General features: G+C 40.1%; 1 protein-coding gene across 1 annotated transcript in view; it reads left to right on the plus strand.

The window, feature by feature from the left end:
- The window catches only part of Cped1 (cadherin like and PC-esterase domain containing 1), a 259,149-nt gene that overhangs the window by 118,261 nt on the left and 119,697 nt on the right, over positions 1-21,191 (plus strand). The window contains exons 7-10 of the mRNA XM_021190377.2: positions 16,058-16,200; positions 17,196-17,268; positions 18,398-18,562; positions 19,675-19,779. Of these exons, the coding sequence (XP_021046036.1) occupies positions 16,058-16,200; positions 17,196-17,268; positions 18,398-18,562; positions 19,675-19,779 (486 nt within the window). The remainder of the gene's footprint in view (positions 1-16,057; positions 16,201-17,195; positions 17,269-18,397; positions 18,563-19,674; positions 19,780-21,191) is intronic.

The raw sequence follows: 21,191 nt of genomic DNA on the forward strand, positions 1-21,191 counted from the left end.
AGAGGAGAGGAGAGGAGAGGAGAGGAGAGGAGAGGAGAGGAGAGAAGGGAATTGGTGTTAGGATTAGAAAGAGAACAGACAGAAGGAGACATGATCTACAAGGACTCCTCACATCATTTAAGCTATGATGGCATTTACTGAGATACCAGACTGAAGAGGCATCAGATGGGATGAAGGCGTGGTTATTCCACTACCTTCCTCTCAAGATGTCTTCTTTCTCTCTTATGGTCCCTTTTCTAGGCGTTACATATGCCACACTCCCAAACACACATTGAAATCTAGAGATGGAAGAGAGAATCTTTTGACCCATGTGTCAATATCTTCTATGGTATCTTCTGCACCTGAGATTCTCTCTTCCATCTCTTGTATTCTGTTGTTGATGCTTGCATCTCTAGTGCCTGATCCCTTTCCTAGGTTTTGCATCTCCAGGGTTGTCTCCATTTGTGATTTCTTTATTGATTCTATCTCCATTTTTAGGTCTTGGACCATTATGTTCAATTCCTTCACCTGTTTGGTTGTATTTTCCCATATAACTTTAAGAGATTCATTTGTTTCTTCTTTGAGGGCTTCTACCTGTTTGCCTGTCTTTTCCTGAATTTCTTTAAGGGAGTTCTTTACATCCTCCTTAAAGGCCTCTAGCATCTTCATGAGATGGGATTTTAGGTCAGAATCTTGCTCTACCAGGTGTGTTATGGTATCCGGGGCTTCCTATGGTAGGAGAACCAGGTTCTGATGATGCCAAGTTACATTGGCTTTTGTGCTGTACTTTGCCTTTTGGTTATCTCTGGTGTTAACTGGCCTGGGTGTCTCAGACTGAAGCATGCCTGACCTGGGTTAGAACTGGCTGGCTTCCTGGGAGTCAGGCAATGCTGTCTCTGGTTAGAGCAGGCCTCCTGTGTCCTGGTTAGAGCAGGCCTCCTGTGTCCCTGGGTAGAACAGGCCTCCTGTGTCCCTGTGCCCTTGTGTCCCTGGTTATGGTGGACCTCCTGAGAGACAGGTAGGCTGTGGGATGGAGTTAAGGGCAAGTCTGATGATCATGGATTCAGGTGGAGGTGCAGACCGGAAGGAGGATGATATTCATGCAAAGCAGGATGGATCCCAGGTCTACTGGTCTCTTATGGGGGTTCCAGCTGGCATGGGTATTGGGGTGGGGGTCTCACCAGTGTTCCTGATTATGGCAGACCCCCTGGGAGACAGGTAGGCTGTTGGGTCCTGAAGTGAGCAAGAGAATCTAGGGAAAACATACAGCTTTTGTCTTTTTAATTTGGGGTATGCTTCTTAGTAGAATGATTTCCAATTCTGTTCATTTCTCTGAAAGTATTATGTTTTTAATTTTTCTTCACAGCTGAAAACAATCTATTGCATACTTATACCGTATTCCTTTTCCACCCGTCTCTTGGTAGTCATCTAGGCTGGTTATGTTTCTGAGTTATTGTGAGTAGGGCACTGGTAAACATGAATGCTCCTGTATCTCTGCAGTGGAAAGGGGGAACATTGAGAAGAGGAGGGGAAGCAGGGGAGGTAGAGTAGACAGAGCAAGAGGCCCAAGGAGGATACTGGGGGAGGAGAACAAAGAAGGAGAAAATATTGACAAACATGGCTGAGTAGAACTCACTACTTTTGTTATGCTAGCTGAAAATTTTAGTAAAACAAATATAGTTAAAGAGACAGTGTGGGGAAGTGTGACTGGCAAGGTGGGAGGTGGAAGCTGACTCATCACACAACCAGCTTTCTCTCACAAACATCCACTGCTTCTCTTGACTGCGGCTTGGCCACTGGTCTCTGTGGAGAGCTGTCGGTTGCCCAGGTAGATGGTGTAGCCTGGCCTCTCTCACAGATCTGGCTATTTGCAGGGTGTCAGGGATGTGAGGAGAACTTGGTTCTGTGTCTCCCATCAACCATCAGGATGGTCAGGGTATTTTGATTTAGTAGCAGGGCACAGACAGCTTCTTAAGAATAGCTGGAGAATAGCCCTTCAAAATCAGGCTCTTTGTTAAGATTTTGGTTTTCATAGCAGATCGAATATTTACTATGCCCCTACAAACACAATCTCCAAAGATATATCCATGCCCCAACCCTAAAGTCTATGAATTTAGACAAAGTATCTTGGGCGATGTACTAAGTTAATTTCTTCATTATTGTTCTATTTTGAGAAGGAACACCATGACCAAGACAATTTATAAAGAAAGGATTTTAATGGGGGGTGATGGGGAGGCAGTCGATCTGAGTGAGTCCCTGACCATCATAGCGGGGTGCATAACACTGGAGCTGTAGCGGAGAGCTTACATTTTAACTACAGGTAGGGGTGAGGGAAGGACAGGCGTGGGATTTTAAAGACCGCAGCACCAGTGGCATACCTTCACCAAAGCCACATCTCTAAATGCTCCCCAAAACAGTTCCACCAACTAGGGACCAATAGTTCAAATATATAAGCCTATGGTGGTCATTCTCATTCAAACCACCACAGTTAAGACAATTCCGGATTTAATAGCTGGCTCCAGACCCCATGATCGATGACCTCACAGGACCAAGTCAGAAGAGTTCACTGCTACAGATGAGGAGAGACGTAGAGGGAGAAAAGGTCATGAAAACTGCACAAGAGATGAGACCTTTGTCCTCAAGGGAATGTCAACAACTACCAGAGGCTGGCAGGGCAGGGCAATGCATTGTTGTCTCCTGGAGTCTTAGCAGGAAACATGGCCCCCAGGAGGCCCCGATTTCAGGTTTGTAGCTTCAAGAATTTTAAGAGACAGGGCATTTTCTTATGCCATGTCACCAGAATAAACATAATCTGTCACGGAAGTCATAGGAAGTGAGGAGTTTTGTGTTTTCCCATCAGGGCATTTGATCATCAGGCTTGACAAGCTAAAACACAAATGTGAGAATAAGGAAATATTTACATTAGATGCAAGAGACCATGAGAAAATAGGGGAAAGATGTTCTGTCTGATGACTTCACTATTAGATAAGGTTGCTCATCTAATGGCTGTATACCTTCACCATGTGAGAGACAGAAAAAACAAAACAAAACAATTTTCTCATAAGCATTGGTGGGCAAGGAACACACCTATCTAGTTCTTCAGGCTTGCATGAAATATTTACATTTGATCATGAAGCCTAAAGTTACTCAAAGGAAAGCAATATTGATTCTTTCCATAACCACCCACGGTTAATCCAGCATACTAATTTTCCAGAATCGTTCAAAGAATGGCTAATATGTTCTGGCACCGTGGAAAAAGACTCATAAAAGAAATGCTATCTGCAGAGGGAGGAAAAAATACATATTTATAAATAACTGCAGTACGGGACAGAATGCCATAAACAACTCAAGAGTTTCTGAGACAGGAAAGAGTATCAGGGAGTTAGTTGTCCAGCATGGGCAAAACTGGGTAGACTTAAGAGTGGGTGATATTTCAGCTCCATTGGAAGAATGTGCGGGAGGTAGTTCTTCAGTGGTGGGAGGGAAAGCCTCCCAGTGTGCCACTGGCAGTACAGCATCCAGGGCATGTGCTTGGGGGTGATCTCTAGTTCCCAGCTCCCAACCCCTTGCCACTCCTCAAGATCCATGAGGTGAATACGTTTACTCCAGCATCATCTTCCAGTTATGGTGTACTTCTAGACAATAGCTCAACAGTGGCCAGAAATCATGAGCCAGTCTCTGTTGGATGCGCCGCCAACCTCAGGCCAGCGGAGATGGGGCAAAGACGACACGTACGCCAAGGCAGGGTTTGAGCAGCTTCCTCAGCTTCCCGCAGCAGCTTCCTTTATTCTCTTTCAGCTTCTGCTTCAGCTCTACAGAGGGAGAGCAGAAAAAAAAAAAAGTCGGAAACCCGAAAAACTTGTCCCTTGAGGAATGTAATATTCTAAAACAGTTGTCACTTCATAGCATGCTGAATCTATTTGCTTACATTGCTCCATCTGAAACTTTTGACACACCTGGGAGGAGGTGTGTTGTTTATACCTTCTCCAAGGATGAGGAAAGGAAGATACATGATCCAGTGGAGAGGAGCCAGCTAATAAATGTCAGTTAGGATTAGGGCTCTGATATCTCCAGCGAATAGAATGTCTTAATTACCCCATTGGCAGCTGGAGGTCCTAAGCCAGCATTCACAGCCAGAGGCAAGCATGCAGCGTTCATGTTTGTTCCTCACACAGATGTGTGCTCACCAAGTCAATATGGCAAAGCTTATTTTAAACATTTCAATAAAATAAGTATTTATGTAGCAGTTTTCTCTGAGATTTCTTTTCAAATGTTTTATGTTGTTGCTCTAACTACAGTGAAATGCGGGCATACAAGAAAGGTTTAGTTAAGTCACAAGACTTACAATTCCAAATAGTGTAACCATATGTGAATAGAAGGCCTTGGCTCTCTGTCTCAAGACTGGCAGTGGAATAGCCACTTAGACTTCATGGATTTAAAAAAATGCTTTAAAAAATTTAACTATTGCTATTTTGTTTTCACATTTAAAAAATGTACTTTGTGGTACCAAGGGTAGAAGGCTGTACTGTAACCACTGGGGACTCCTGTCTTCTATGAACTGAAGAAATGTGTGGTTTAAGTTCATCTTCATAGAGATGACTCAGTAACAAAGGTGAAGACAATATATGCTGTCAAAGAGTAGAAGTCAGCCCTCAGCTACCGCTATATAGCTTTGCATTTACCAGATGTAAAACTGCCAACTTTAAAATTATGACTGATAACTAAATGCTCACTTTAAAATAGCGTGTGTAAAATACTGAATTTTGCTTATGTGAGAGAGCTGTAACTGGCTGAACAGATGCTTATGAAAATAGCAGGGGATTGTCACGAAGCTAATGTGGATTCAACACTTTAACATGGCAGCACTGAAGTTTGGACTAACTGCTGTATCATTTTCTGTGTTGTACCAGTTGGAACCATTCTTTCTTTTTTTTTTTTATTTTTCTCATTTTAAATGTTGTGCATGTGTGTGTTTGTGCACTCAAGAGTGTGCGCACAGGAGCGTACATGTCCAGGTGGGTATACAAGTATGTGTGCTCTTGAAGGACAGAAGCATTAGACCCCGCTGGATGCTGGGCTACCGATGGTTGTGAGCTACGTGGTATAGGAACTGAACTTGGGCCCTTGGCCAATGCAGCATCCTCCCTTAACCACACAGACATCTTTCAGCCCACAGAGCCCATCGTAGTTTTTTTATAATGAATATATTTTCCTTCCTTCTGTGCTTGACCATGAGACTTGATAAGATCTAAACTAGATCATCTGCATTAAGTATCTAAAATATATGAAAGATAGTTTCCTTTTGACTTCTTTACACTTTATAGACACCTGGGATGGGAATGTTGGGTATGGCTGTGGCTATGCACTTGTATGTGTGCATCTGCATATATGAGAGTGGGTACTCACATGTGCGCATGTATTGGAGGCCAGAGGTCTTCCTTCATTGATTCTCCAGCTTAGTTTTTGAGACAAGTTTTCTCACTTGAACCTGGTTCTCGCTGATTTATTTACACTGGGTTGGCCAGTGGGCTTCAGGGATCTGCCTGTCCCTGTCCCCCTAGTGCTAGGGTCACAGATATGCACCCCAATTCAAACTTTTAAGTGGGTCCTAATGATTTTGACTTGGGCCCAAATGCTTATACAGCAGCCTCTTTGCCACCAGAAAAATCCCCTCCTTTCTAATGTATCCTATTTGCAACTTTGTATACTGCTCATCACAATTAATACATGCTACATATATTAAGTACCCATATTACCTTGATATGATAATAAAAGATGAAAAGTTTTGCAAATGAGCTGTTAGGTCTTACTGAAGCTTAAAGAAGGGTTGTGGTTTAAAGTCAGTAGAGAGAGCTGTGGCCTGCTTGAACAATGGTGTTTATGTAAAAAAAAAAAAAAAAAAAAAAAAAAAATCCTTACCTGTTGGAAAAAAAAAAAAAAAAAAAAAAAAAACCCAAGTAGTTCTATACACAGTTCAATGATAAAACCTTTATAACTTTAGCTTTTGCTCTTTATGGTGAAATCTCTCTGCTCCTTTATTTGCTGCTGAGAAAGCCTGGAAGGAATGATGAAGGACTCCCAGCAGCTCTCTGAGAAGGTTAAATATAATGCAATCAAGATTTTGCCATTCAGAACAAATAGTTAATTTTTTATGCTTTTCGCGGCCCCTTTGGATTCCTGCCGTCTGCTTCTTTCCAGTTCTCTAACATTCTTGTGGGAGAATTCAAGATGTTTAACTGTAAAACTGCTTCCATCATGCAGAATGTGTATTCTGAATCTCTCAGCTTAGTCTGTGCATCACAGTGTCGGGTTATTATGAAGTATACGTTAATAAAATGACTTATGTCATTGAAAGCATGGAGCTCATCCCCCTATTTAAGCTTTTGATTTAACTCTAGAGGATGTGCAAACAAGTATCCTAGTTTGAGTCTACCTCATTCAGTTCTCCCACAGTTTACCTTAAAGTAAGTCATTTTTAACAGTCTAAAACAAATGATGAGATTTTTATATTCTTAAATCATTTGATTTAACAAAAGGTTTTCCCCCTTGATCCAGGCAATTTAAGTTGTTAAAATGTTCCTTTTTTCCCCAAAAGGTGATTAGGGTGTGTGAATTGCTCAAATAGTTGAAATGATATTTTAGATTGTGGTTGAAAGGCATTTGCTTTGAAAAGCATAGATATTAGGCTTCTGTCAGCAAGCTCCTGTTGGCATCCACAATAGTGTCTGGTTTTGATGGTCGTTTATGGGATGGATCCCCAGGTGGGGCAGTCTCTGGATGGTCATTCCTTCAGTCTTTGCTCCAAACTTTGTCTCTGTAATTCCTTCCATGGGTATTTTGTTCCCCCTTCTAAGAAAGACTGAAGTATCCATACTTGGGTCCCCCTTCTTCTTGAGCTTGAACAAATGGTGCTGGCTTAACTGGTGGTTAGCATGTAGAAGAATGCAAATTGATCCATTCTTATGTCCTTGTACAAAGCTCAGGTCTAAGTGGATCAAGGAACTCCATATAAAACCACAGACACTGAAACTTACAGAGGAGAAAGTGGGGTAGAGCTTCGAAGATATGGGCACAGGGGAAAGATTCCTGAACAGAACAGCAATGGCTTGTGCTGTAAGATCAAGAATCAACAAATGGGATGTAATAAAACTGCAAAGCTTCTGTAAGGCAAAGGACACTGTCAATAAGATAAAACGGCAACCAACAGATTGGGAAAAGATCTTTGCCAATCCTAAATCTGATAGAGGGCTAATATTCAATATATATAAAGAACTCAAGAAGTTGGACTCAAGAAAACCAAATAACCCTATTTAAAAATGGGGTACAGAGCTAAATAAAGAATTCTCAACTGAGGAATACTGAATGGCTGAGAAGCACCTGAAGAAATGTACAACATCCTTAATCATCAAGGAAATGCAAATCAAAACAGAGCTCAGATTTCACCTCACACCAGTCAGAATGGCTAAGATCAAAAACTCAGGTGACAGAAGATGCTGGCGAGGATGTAGAGAAAGAGGAACACTCCTCCCTTGCTGGTGGGACTGCAAGCTGGTACAACCACTCTGGAATCAGTTTGGTGGTTCCTCAGAAAATTGGACACAGTTCTACCAGAAGATCCAGCCATACCACTCTTGGGCATATACCCAGAAGATGCTCCAATTTGTAATAAGGACACATGCTTCACTAGCAGCCTTACTTATAATAGCCATAAGTTGGAAAGAACCCAGATGTCCCTCAACAGAGGAATGGATACAGAAAATGTGGTACATTTACACAATGGAGTACTACTCAGCTGTTAAAAACCATGAATTTATGAAATTGTTGGATCTGGATGGATCTGGAGGATATCATCATGAGTAAGGTAACCCAGTCACAAAAGAACACACATAGTATGCACTCACTGATAAGTGGATATTAGCCCAGAAGTTCAGAATCCTTCTTGGAAGGGGGAACAAAATACCCATGGAAGGAGTTACATAAACAAAGTTCAGAGCAGAGACCGAAGGAAAAACCATCCAGAGACTGCCCCACTTGGGGAGCCATCCCGTAAACCACCAAACCCAGTCATTTTGGCAGATGCCAACAAGAACTTGCTGACAGGAGCCTGATATAGCTGTCTCCTGAGAGGCTCTGCTAGTGCCTGGCAAATACAGAAGTGGATGCTCACAGTCATCCATTGGATGGGCCACAGGTCCCCAATGAAGGAGCTAGAGAAAGTACCGAAGGAGCTGAAGGGGTTTGCAGCCCCATAGGAGGAACATCAATATGAACTAACCAGTAGTACCCCCAGAGCTCCATGGGTCTAAACCACAAATCAAAGAAAACACATGGTGGGACTCATGGCTCTAGCTGCATATGTAGCTGAGGATGGCCTAGTTGGTCATCAATGGGAGGAGAGGCCCTAGGTCTTGTGTAGGTTCTATGCCCCAGTATAGGGGAATGCCAGGGCCAGGAATGGGAGTGGGTAGGTTGGAGAACAGGAGGAGGGGGTAGGCGATTTTTGGAGGGGAAACTAGGAAAAGGGATAACATTTGAAATGTAAATAAAGAAAATATCTAATAAAAATGTGAGGAAAAAATGAAAATAAAACAAAACAAAAAACCATAGATACCTCTGGTGCGTCCAATGCCATGTGTATACCTGCTAAAAGCTTGAACCTGATGAGAAGGTATTTCTGAATCAGGTTCTTATTTCTGACATAGGTGCTCTCCTAATCTTCAAGAGAAAGAGAAAATCTAGCATTCACTTAGCCTTGACATTTTGGTGGAGAATGATCTATAGTGAAAAATAATCACATATAACACCCCCTTCCCGTATTTTAGGTTCTTGTTTTACTGCTTTACCAAAATTCCCAACAAAATCAACTTAAGGAAGAACGGGTTTATTTGAGCTCACAGGTCCAGGGGATGAGGTCTGTCATGGCAGACAGAGCAATGACCGCTGGAGCTTAGTCTACTTCCTTGTTCTCTGGTGTGACAGTGAAAGTGGATCTTCTCGCCTCTGCTAACCTAATGTAGAAACCTCTCAGACAAGCCAACTGACAGGAGTCTATGGTTGTGCTAGAGCCGTGGTTCTCAAACTTCCTAAGGCTACATCCCTTCAATGCAGTTCTTCTGGTTGTGACGACCCCAGTCATAGAATTATTTCATTGCTACTTGAGAACTATAATTTTGGTACTGTTGTGGATTGTAATATAACTATTCTTAGAGACTGAGGTTTGTCAAAGGGTTCATTGAGAACCACTGCTCTAGAGCCTGTCAAGGTAATTATGGGTAATAACCTTTACCTCTGTCCCTACAAGAAAATTTAAATGTGGTATCCTTTAGAGAAAGTGAAAGGCTGCTAACATCTGGGTAATGAATCCTTGACAACAGAAATCACTTTCTTTTCTTTCCTTCCTTCCCTTTTCTCTCTCTCTCTCCCTCTCTCCCTCTCTCTCCCTCTCTCTCCCTCTCTCCCTCTCATCCCCCCTCTCCCCCTCTCTTCCTTTATTTATTTCCCCTCCCTCTTCACCTCCCAGGGCCTCCCTCTTCCCTTCCCTCCTCCCACCACCCAACCTCCCCTTCTCCTCAGAAAAGGGGAGGCCTCCCACAGATATCAACCAGCCTTGGCAGATCAAGTTGCAGTAAGGCTAGGGGCATCTTCTATTGAGGCTAGACAAGACAGCCCAGTTAGGGGAAAGGGATCTAAAGACAGACAACAGGGTCAGAAAAGCCCCTGCTCCTGCTTTAGGAGTCCAACTTGAAGACCCAGCTACCCAACTGTTACATATGTACAGGGGCCCAAGTGAGTCCCATGCATGCACTCTGGTTGAGAGTTCAGTCTCCATGAGCCACTATGGAACCGGGATAGTTGGCTGTGTAGGTTTTCTTGTGGTGTCCTTGACCCCTCTGGGTTACTCAATCCTTCCTCCCCCTCTTCCACGGGATTCCCTGAGCTCCACTTAATGTTTGGCTGTGGGTCTCTGCTTCAGCCGAAAATATTTTCAATTATTTATTTTTAACCAAATCTCCTATGTCATGATAAACCACTATGTAATTTAAAAACAAAACGAAACAAAGCCAAGGTCTCACAATGTAGCTCTAGCTGGCCTGAAACATTATGTCTTCCTTGTGTATCTATTTATCTATGTGATCAAGTTTCATCCATGTTTCTGCTAAAATATTATTAGTACAGATCCTGAATTTATACTGTTTTAATAAGAAGAACAGTATTCTTTTAGGTGGACATGAGTTAGTTCAATAAAAAAAAAATATTAATCTGAAAGGTGTATTTCCAATGTGATTTTACTTTTAGAACAGATGTCTGCATCAGAACTCTTTGGAATATATGTTTGGGATTTTTGTTTTCATTTTTATTCCTATGGCTTAAAACCATAAGATCACTGAAATTTCAAAAATTTCAATGTATAGGCATATTTTTAATTGAGAATTATATAATAATCAAAACTATTCTGTATACAAAATATATCACTGTAAATTTCTGAACTACTTGAATTACTTTAGATACATTTTCAGGATTCTGCAGAACAAACTGGCTGGATGAAAGTCAGAGATGCTTAATGAGCCCCCAAAAGACAAAATAATCATGTCCAGCAAGAGCAATAAACTTAAATTCCATGTGCATTAAAAAAATACACCAAATGCATCTTATTCCCACTTTCACTTAGACAAAGAGGCAGGAAGCTTGGGCCCTGCCTGTTTAATTGAACTTTACGAGTGGGTGAGTTGAGTGTGAACCTTAAGTGGTTTTTTGTTTTGTTTTGTTTTGTTTTGTTTTGAATGTTGATGAATACCTGAAACCCTAATGCCTTAAACCTTGTGTTACCTCGTTTGTTTTCTCTTCTGGATTGTTCTTTCCAACATGCAAGCTTTCTGTATACTATTTCACACCCTGGTCAAATAACAGCAAAGCCCAAGGTAAACCTGCTCATAGAAAGGGCAGAGTTCATGAGGACCTAATGTGGAGACAGATGGCATTTTACTGTTTGCAGGAACTAGCCAACTGAGCAAGGGAAGAATGAATGAGGTTTGGTTTTTTATCTTGTTTCATTTTGAAAAGTCCTAACCATTAAACTTAAGCAACATTCTTTTGGACCTTGGTGACGGAAACTACCTGTTGTCAAGACAGGATAGAAAATGGCCAAGAGGCTTGAATTTCTCTTCAACTGTGTTAATTTGCACAGTAACATAATGTATGCTATATTAATCATTTTATGTGTCCAGTTCGATAACGTTAACAATATGTATACTACTGCACATTCTCCAGAGCTTTGGGCACCACTGAAATCCTATACTACCCATTACTAACAGCTTCCCATTCTCCCTCCCCTCAGCCTCTGCTAGGGCTTTGGTGTTCCTACACAGTTGACTTCTCTAGACATCCCATACCAAGAGGAGCTGTGGTTTCTGAGATGAGTTCTTCCTTAGATAATGTTATCTAGGTTCATCTACATTGTAGCATGTTACAGAATTTCTTTCCCATTTAAGGCTCAGTAATATCTGTGTCTCCAGAGAATATTTATTCATATCCCTTCATTTATCAAAGTCTACTTGGTTGCTTCCGTTTTTGAGCTACTGAAGCTATTGGTACTATGAGCATGTGTGTGCAATTATTTCTCTGTGATCTGACCTCATGGCTTCTGATAGACAATGCTGGGCCAATGATAAATCTACTCTTTTTTTGCTTTTGAGAAATCACGTCTTTATATTCTCTATGGAGTTTGTGGATCATAATTTCTTTATGTATCTATAACTATCGGTGTTTTTGAAGATAATAATCAGATAAATATCAGATAATAATCATCCTAACCAGTATGAGGGCTTACCTTGCTGTAGTGTTAATGTGTATTCCCCCAGTAATTGGCAGTATTGTCTACCTTTTTACATAGTTAATGTAAATACTAATTTTTAGTACTCTTCAATCAGAGAGGACAAAATGTCTTTCTTTCATTCACCATAACACTAAAAGAGGCCATGGGGAACTTGATTTATTAGGTACAATACTATGGCACACAAGCCCAGATCAAAATATATTAGTATTCTGCTGAAGATTCTAAGTTAGTCAAGGACTTTACTTAAAGAAAAACTAATATTGGTTAATCTTCCATATTTTTCTCTAGCTCTAGGATTAAATTTTCTTATCTTAAAAACTCTCAAATAGCCATAAGCTTCTTTTTTTCAAAGCCTTTATTAAAAGTCACTGTGAAGAAAATGCATATCCTTTCATTCTAGTAAGGCACACACGAGAAACAAATGCCATGTAGATTATGTATCTGTGGTAAAGGACTAAGCCCAGTGTTTTAGGTTCTGCCAATGAGCTATATCCATAGCCTAATACATAGTTTTAAAACTACATTATCTGGAAGCTGTTGTAAACATTTCCTCCAATGCTTCTATAAGGCCATATTTAGGATTCTTCATTCAATCACCTTACTAAACCCTGATCCTGCCTCAGATACTGGGATGTCAAAAGTTAAAGAGGTAATACCCAGCCTAAAATATCTCAGTCTAAAGAGAAGAACAGACAAAAAGATCAACAGGTCTGATACAGAATAACTAGCATGAATTAATTGAGAGCCAATCAATAAGTTGAGAATAATTTGTCCAGTCTCTCATGAGAGAAGAGAAATATTGAGATGGCGATGAGGTACACACATCAGGTAAATAATCAGGGCATTTTCAAAGTATTTTAAGATCTCAAATTCATAGTAAAAGCTTACCTCCAAATACTATGGTGCATTCTCAGTTTCTCCTTTCCTTCCACCTTCAATTCCTAATTGTGGTTCACTTATCCGTGTCTCCATTGCTTGAATAGATTTACGTTGTAAATGCTAACACATCTTACTGATTTTTTATATATATATATATATACCTACAAATGAGCGATGCTGTTTAAGCTGCCCATCTTGACAACTGCGGTCTCCCAAGGTCATTTTCTATCCATTTACTTAGCACTAGATTTGGGTGGTAGTGTTGCACAGACAGGAAAATGAGTAGCCTGTAAAACAGAGGAACACTGTGAGTAGCTCTATGCATTCTGATGTTGTCCTTGCCTGTTTTGATTGGGGTTTTCAGAGAGAGGGTCTCACTGTGTAGCCTAGATTGGCTGTAAAATGTTGCCGTAAAATCTCCAACCCATATAATCCCCTGTAAAAAAAACACACACACACACAACTCAATTAATATGAATACAGGCTACATGCCTAGATCGGGGAGATCTCCCACTACACTACTATATTCCCCAGCTATGGGATTCCTTAGAACTCGCAGTTTCTTCAGGCTACGTGCTTCTGCTCCACTTCCTCTTCCATTGTTCTCCCTTTCCCCCAGCCCTGCCCCTGTCTTCCTTCTCCCCCCAAACATTTCAGCTCCACCTTCCCTTCCACTGTCCAATCATTGGCTCTAGCCTTTATTTTACAAGTTAAAATGGACAGAAGGTTCACAAGATGACACCTGAGTAAGTGATTCACTACTCCTCATCTGAGGCAGCCCCTCGTGGGGAAGTGGAATTAGCATTAAAATACAGAGCTAGCCACAACAGTAAATGAACTATGCAAGTCCTCAATATCATCTGCCTACTTTTTGCCACATGAGTTGTGGGATCACACCCATTTTTTTAAAGAGTTGAGTTTTTGTTCAAGGCCCTAATTTCCTTGAGAAGTCATACTGTCTTGTTTAACTTAGACATGTTGACTAGGGATATGATGTAGAAGTGCCATGATGAACTTCCTGAAGATGGGCAAGGGCAACACCCAGCACTGAGAAAAGTGGGGAGAGCACTATCCGTCATTCTAAAAGGACAGAAGAGCTTGCTTAGTGTTTAGGGTGTGCCTCCGTGTTTCGAATGAGCAGCAAGGTGACGTTAGGTTCCTCCTTCTTGGATTTGTCGGGGAGAGAGATGACATCTCCTGAGTGAAATGTTTTTCAGGTACTGATATCAAATTGTCTCTGATTGGATGCATTCTGATGAGGTCATCCAACACATGTCATTGTGTGATATCAAGTTGTCTCTGATTGGATAGATTCTGATGAGGTCATCAAACATGCGTTACTGTGCATCTGAGTACATGAAGATGCACAGATCTCAGATAATATGACAAAGGAAATACCATTAGCTTAGTCATTCACAGTGAAAACAGAAATAGAAATTAGTTGCTCATTTAGTCTAAGTGACTCGGTTATGGGGAATAATAAATGTATTATACTCTCTCTGGGAGACTTGCCGCACACACACACATTAGATAATGGGTGGCCCTCCTTTTATTTATGACAAGTGATGTTTGTTGACATTGTGCTGAGTAAGTTAAGTTTACAGAACAGGAACTGCTATTAATTCCATGGAGTGTCCAAGTGGCACGGAGCCAGAGTTGGAGTGTAACCACAGTACCGTGAAATGTGTCCCCAGGTCACAGAATGCAGGCTTCCTACAGGATGGAAATCTCACCAAAAGTGCTAATGGATTAACTGAATAGACTCTCTGGCCACTGCTGGCTATTCTAGTTATTAATGGAGAGAGAATCATCTCCACATTAGGGGAGTAAATACAATCCCCAAATACTAATTTGCTGGTCTCCCATATGGAGGCTGTAATTTGACACTCAGTCTTGCACACCACATTTGCTAAGCAGAACTTTTCAACACTGATATATCATTAACCTTAAACTGAGTGACACTCAGGTGACATTTATGTGGAAAGGAATGCACAAATGTCATTAGCAACCCCTTCTATATTCTATGGTGAATGGGGTGAAATCTATATTGCTTTTATTTAGAAACATGCAATGTTATTCTAATTTGACTCACGGATGTTAACGATTTTACTGTTAGCATTAATTTGTTTTCTTTTAATTACACAATTACTGCATTCATTTTCCTAAGCAAAACAGAAAAATACCTCAGTTGCCAGATGTCGATGATATGTTCTTAGGGTCTTAATGTCTGGTCTCATTAGGTTTCTGGTTTTGGCTTGTAAAAGTTTATGGACTCGGTATTTTGTTGTTTATGCTGGGGAATTTCCCTGGCACGTTTTAAAGATATGGTTACTGTTTTCCATCGATGATTTCTGCCAACCTTTGTCCTTCATGATCATCATGACGGATGTTTTCCGTGTGTGAGCCTCTGCAGTTCTGACAGGTTTAGCCTCTTCTTCCAAAAGCATTAACCAAATACCTGCTGCGTGTTTTCTCAAAAAATATTTTTTGTTCTTTATCTTTGAAAGCCCATGTTTATCTAGAGAAAGTCTGTGACTCAGCAAGACTTGGTGTATATTTTTGAAAAATATTGACATGAAATGTAAGGCTAAGCATCTTCAAAAGGTAGCTTTGTCTGGTGACTCGTAATAGTTACGGAAATAAGGACGGCTGTTTGTGAGGCTAACAGTCTTGTCCACAAGAAGACATAGACACTTGAGTTTCTTCTCCTCCTTAAGATCACCCCATCTTCTCCATCGCAGGATATCTTAGAGTAAAACATTATCCCAGTCCTGTGATTCTCCCAGGTTGTTCTCTGGCTGTCCAGGTTGCCCTCAGGGGGAAAAAATGAGATGAAGGGAAACAACTTTGAAGAGATATTTTTATTCTGATATAGTCAGAAAATTGGTCATTAAAAAAACAAATAGTTTTATCGTTTATACTGGTTTTCCAATTTTTTTCCCGTGTTGGGCGCACAGCTCTCTTGGGACTGGGTATTAGCCTCATTGTAAAGAAAGGAAACACAAATTTGAGTCCACTCTCCTGACTGATAGAATCACAGGTCACGCCACAGAGCTCAGATTGCAACCCTTACACTACTTTAGGTGCACTTTCCTTCCAATGATTCCATACTATAAGAAAAATGGAAAGAGAATGCCAAGTTGCAAGGTGTTTGAACCTTTCTCTTTTTCTTTGTGACTTAAATAAAAAATGTTTAAATCTTAGGTTTTCACAGTTTTCTATTTAAAGGATTTGTTGTCATTGTTGTTGTTGTTTTTAATTGTCATAGAGACCTAGCCTAAAGGATCATTTCCTATCACTGATTGGAAACAATAGGCAGATAGAAATTTATTTTGCCATGTCAATTTTTTGGTTCCCCCCCCCCAGCTGCAGATGTTTTTTGAGACATTCCTGAGGACCAGTTCACCTCTGCAAGCACTGGAGAGCATGAAGGAAGCCATTAGCAAGCTCCTGTTGGTAGCGGAGGTGTTGAGTGACACATCTACTCTGGGACCAAAGACCTTAAATAGGTGAGAGAGAGACAGACAGAGACAGAGACAGAGACAGGTAGGCAGGGAGGGAGGGAAGGGGGGAAGAAGGGAGGGAGAAAGACTCTAAAATTTATTAGTGAAAAGTTTAATTATTGAAAGTAAATAGAACTTGGAAAATTGTCTGTCACCACATTATAGTATGATCTTTTAAACATGCATGGCCTAATTTACAGATTCTAAGTCTTCAGAGTTTGGTATATGCCATTTTTGTATCCAAATAGTGAGAAGAAATAAAATTCACGGTTTATCATTACTATCATCATCATCATCATCATCATCATCATCATCATCATCATCATAGCCATAATCATTTTTTCAGCAATCTTAGTTTGCGACATACACTAGCCTCAGACTTATGATTCTCCCATCTCCACCTCCTAAGTGCTGGGTCTACAAGCTTGTGCTTGGATCCTAAAATTAATTTGGAATTGTAGATACCTTTAAAGTATTTTCATCAAATATACTAAGTATTGACTGCGTTTAACTTTGCCTAGACATAATGCATGTTGCTTTCAAAAGTCCTAATGATTTCAAAATGCTGAGAAGGAAACAGATGCTTTTGATAGGAGAATGTGGTCACCTCTGTTCTCAGACCTCAGCTTCTTTGACTATAGCTTATTTGTTTTATTCTAGGGAAATGTTAACTCTGGTTTTCCAAAAAGAGAGAGGAGCTCATTCCCACACTTTCTGCATGCATTGGTGTTAAAAATGACCATATCAAGGTTCCATATCATGGGATAACATCATTAGCTACTGTAGTGTATCACTCAAAATGGAGGCCTATTTGCATTTTTTTTTACTGAACAAAGGAGATTCAAACCCACAACCCATTTCATGTAATTCCCTATTATGCATGCCACTGACCTTTTAACTTATTGAAATTTAATAGTATCAATTATTAGCAATGTTACAATAGCAGAGTAAGTGTAGCTAATGGAATATGATGTCCCGTTACTTTGTTCTTCTCCTTCCAGATGTCTACAGTGTTTTCAGCTTTTAACCTTTGATGTTGGTTATGGAGATTCAGGATATCCTGCGGTGCTCCAGGTGAGTGAGCAGGATGAAGGTTGTGTTTTGTGGGGTGAGAGTGTGTTTTCATTCATAGTTACCAGTTGGTTAATAATAACTTGCATTGTAGTCAGTACAGGCTTATGCGCCCATGGCTCCTAACAAGTGGGAATCTGTGAACTCTAATGACCACAGCAGATACACCAGGACAAACACCAAGTTTCCTATAGTTCCCCATAATCATGAACAAAGATGCTATTAAGTCAAATATGTGTTCATGGAGAAAAGCAAGACATGTCGATAATAGCGAACAGGTGACTCAGGGACTTGCGTGGTGTCATAAAAAGATAACTCTCGGTCTCCATTTTAGTTAAGAAATCCATGGGGACTAGATAGCCTGCTCAGTGTCAGAATTCTTGCCTGGAATGCACTAGGTTGTAGGTTTCATTCAAACAAATTATTTTTAAATTTTAATTTAAAGGCATAGAAAGTCCTGTATATTTTAAAAATGTTTTTCTGGTACACGTACATATAAATGTGAGGGTTTTTTTTCTTTTTTAGTTTTCTTTGAGTTATAACTCTTTCAGATCACAGCATATTTTTTCAGATCTCAGCACATTTTTCTTCTAAGCAGCCTTCAGTGGTAAAGATTTTAAAAATTGATTCCATTAACTTATTTTTAAAAAGCTGTCTATTGGGCTATAAAGTGGGAAGGTACAGGAAAGAAAATAATCTAATGAGTAGCCAGAGTTCAACTCCACCAGTTTTTACTTTTTTCCCAAACTGTAATATTTGCAGCTTTAAGAGTCTTCTATAAAATTTTCAATCTTACAGAGTCTTCAAATGGCCATTCACTTTTTAAATGTAATCGTAGATATTAAACTTTTAAAAACTCGTGTTTGGGGAAGGATGTCATGTCTTATCTTCCATGAAGAAGTATACATGAGTTATAAAACGTTTCAAGATAAATGAACACAACGTTGAATGACTCAAGCTACCTTAAAAGAATGGCATCTTCATCAGAAGCGGTCCTCATGTTTAAAAAAACTGTTAGCCTACCGAAGACCACTAGATGGCAGCTCTGGCCTACAATCCAACCTGAACTAAGCCAGGCCTTAAGGCTTCCTTTCACTGTACTGACTCCTATACCTCCTCTCTTCCTTCAAAGGTACATGAACATTTACATTTTCACGATGATGAGAATTTCAGCGCGGAGGACCAAAATGCGGAAAAAATTCTTTTAAGGGATACTTTCGACTTCCTCTTCTCCAATGCGTCTTCACTGTCCATGGTTTCTGAGATGTTGCGGAGGTCTGACAGAGCAGGCGCATTGGTAAGCTCATACTTGCACACTGACAAGTGGTTTTTCAGTCACCATTTATTTTTATTGTGAGATTTATTATTTTACTAGAAATTAATTTATAATTGTTACCTATTATTGTGAGCTTCTGGATTTTTCTTTTTTCTGGCCTAAGGAGCAACATCGTTTTATATTGACTCAGTGTGCCTGTGAAAGGTTATAAAGAAAATGATGTAAAAAAGTTCATGGTTGTTAAGGAATGTTCATAGATACTTTGAAACCATGATAGATGTTTATACATTTTAGAACACTTTACAGAGGCTCTTAGAACTCTTTAAAGGCGATCTAGGATTCCAGGGTACTCCAGGATGACTTCAGAGGAACTGAATTAAAACATTAATTTGCTCAAATATTCATGACTGCTAGCACTGTCAGCTAGATGCTGACAACCAGGGTGGAGTGTTTCAGAGTAGTGCTGAGTTTTTTTAATGGTAGGCTAGTACAATGGTTTTATACCCTAAAAAAATCTGTGCAGGTTACCATAGTATATCACATAGTATATCATACCCCTCCATGCCTTTTTTTTTTTTTTTTTTGAACCCTATATTTGAAGAATTCGGAAGAAGAGAACGTAAAAATTCTCACAAAGGTACTGATAGTGTCTGTCATACATGCCTCTTCCCAGAACATCACTCCATCTCAGAGTCACACTAGGAAGCAAATATGTGTGTGTGGAAACCTGGGCTGGTAGGTGTGCTTGCAAGTCTATAAAACCCTCCGCCAGCAGTGTTCCCCACTGGGGCTTCCTGCATAGATGCTCTGTGTTATTTTCGCCTGTAGCTATCTCAGAAGGCCCAAGGGAAACCTCGCATTCCCAAACTGGGCTCCCACACATCCTGTCTCCTGCACTCACTCCCTAGTCCCAACCTCACTACCAAGGCACTGTTGGCTCAGATAGTTGGTCTTACCAAGTATGATTCTTTTTTAAATCTTTGGATAGTGTTGTGACAACCTATCATTTCTATGAATTCTATAACTTTAACAAGTTTAGCTGTTACGAGTTTGATTTATTTGTTAAGAAGGAGTGAAGAAAGATGGCTTGACACGTTCCAAGTCACTTAATGCTTTTTCCCCCCTCTTTCTAGGACGGAAACTATCAAAAGGAATTAAATCAGTGCCTGTCATTAGAGGAAATCCACTCAATTAGGACTTTTGTAAAGGAACTTGGGAGTCTGGGACAATTCCAACTGGTAAAACAAAAGTGACATTTCTTTCCACTTGGTGACTGACATTGTGATATTAATAGATTAGCCATAAACTGCCCGATTTTTCCCCCTCAAACCACACACAGATATTTCTTTACAACTCTTTTGTAAGCTATTTCCGTCCTTTGGGGGAAGATGTCTATGCTTTGCTTTAAGAGTTTGCTCATAATATGGAATTTACCAGAGGTAAAGGATGTGACATCACAGTAGCTGCCAGGGTGTCACGGGTCTCTAGGGAAGATGTTGGTAGATTTCCAAGGACTTTCATTTTTAGCTTTGGGACACGTACAAGCAACCAATATTTGTTACTTTTTAATTACTCTTTTGAGCAAAATGAAACATAATCTAATATTATAAGACTTTTAAAAACAGCCTAATCTTAATTGGCAGGAACAATATCACAGGAGTCCAATAATAGAATATATGTTAAGAGTCTCCTCATAGCAGCTCTTACAGGTTTCAGTCCTTAAAAGGACATGCTTTTCTCGCTCTGCCATTTTTGGGATGTTCATCAATTTATTGGTCAATATCAAAGCTTCCGCAATTACACATAACTGTCCATGTCTAATGTGTTTTCTTTCATTTCTGCCACTAATGTAGACTATAGAAAATAATTTTGTATTTTACTTGATATTTCTTTGTATAAAACTATGTTCAAATGGTATTTAAAATTAATTGTTGAGTTACTAATTTGATGCGAGGTTCAAAGACTCCTTGTAGCTCTTTCAGCCTGTACACATAGGTTACTTATGTGAGTCGTAAGCAGATGACCAAGCTAACCAACAAAAGACTGACACATTTTGTATAACTTAGCCCCACAGTATAGAGGACTGAAAGTAAATCGTATGGCCCTAAGACAATGTAACCAATGTACTTATTATCTTAATTGGCTTGCATGTATTAAATAACAGTCTAGCTCAATGGTTTAGGTACCCACTCACCTGTAGGAATTTATCACTCAAAATACTGTAATGCAGTCGGCCTCTGCTGGAACAGGAGAAGCAACAGAACAAGGGAAATCCTCAGCTTCTTGACTAGAGTAGAAGCAAGATAAGCAATTTCCTCTTTTTCTGAGATTCACAGTTCTCACCCTGACATAATTCGCTTGTAGCACGAAAGGACTTCTCTATTTCCCCCACTCCCTGACTTCCTCTGTTATCACGCCATTTTCAGGGATCTATTGCTGGAAAGGAGAGATCCATTTATAGTCACTGAAAAAGAAGGAAAAAAGTGACTCCATTGGGAAATATGATCATCAACTACTTTTATAATGCAGTTAAAAGCAACCTTTAGAAGCCTGGGGAAAAGTACCAGAATTTAAATTAAAACAGTGACCAATAGATATCTCTCTCTCTCTCTCTCTCTCTCTCTCTCTCTCTCTCTCTCTCTCTCTCTCT

Source organism: Mus pahari, chromosome 2 (genome assembly GCF_900095145.1).
Source record: "Mus pahari chromosome 2, PAHARI_EIJ_v1.1, whole genome shotgun sequence".
Taxonomy (NCBI): Eukaryota; Metazoa; Chordata; class Mammalia; order Rodentia; family Muridae; genus Mus; species Mus pahari.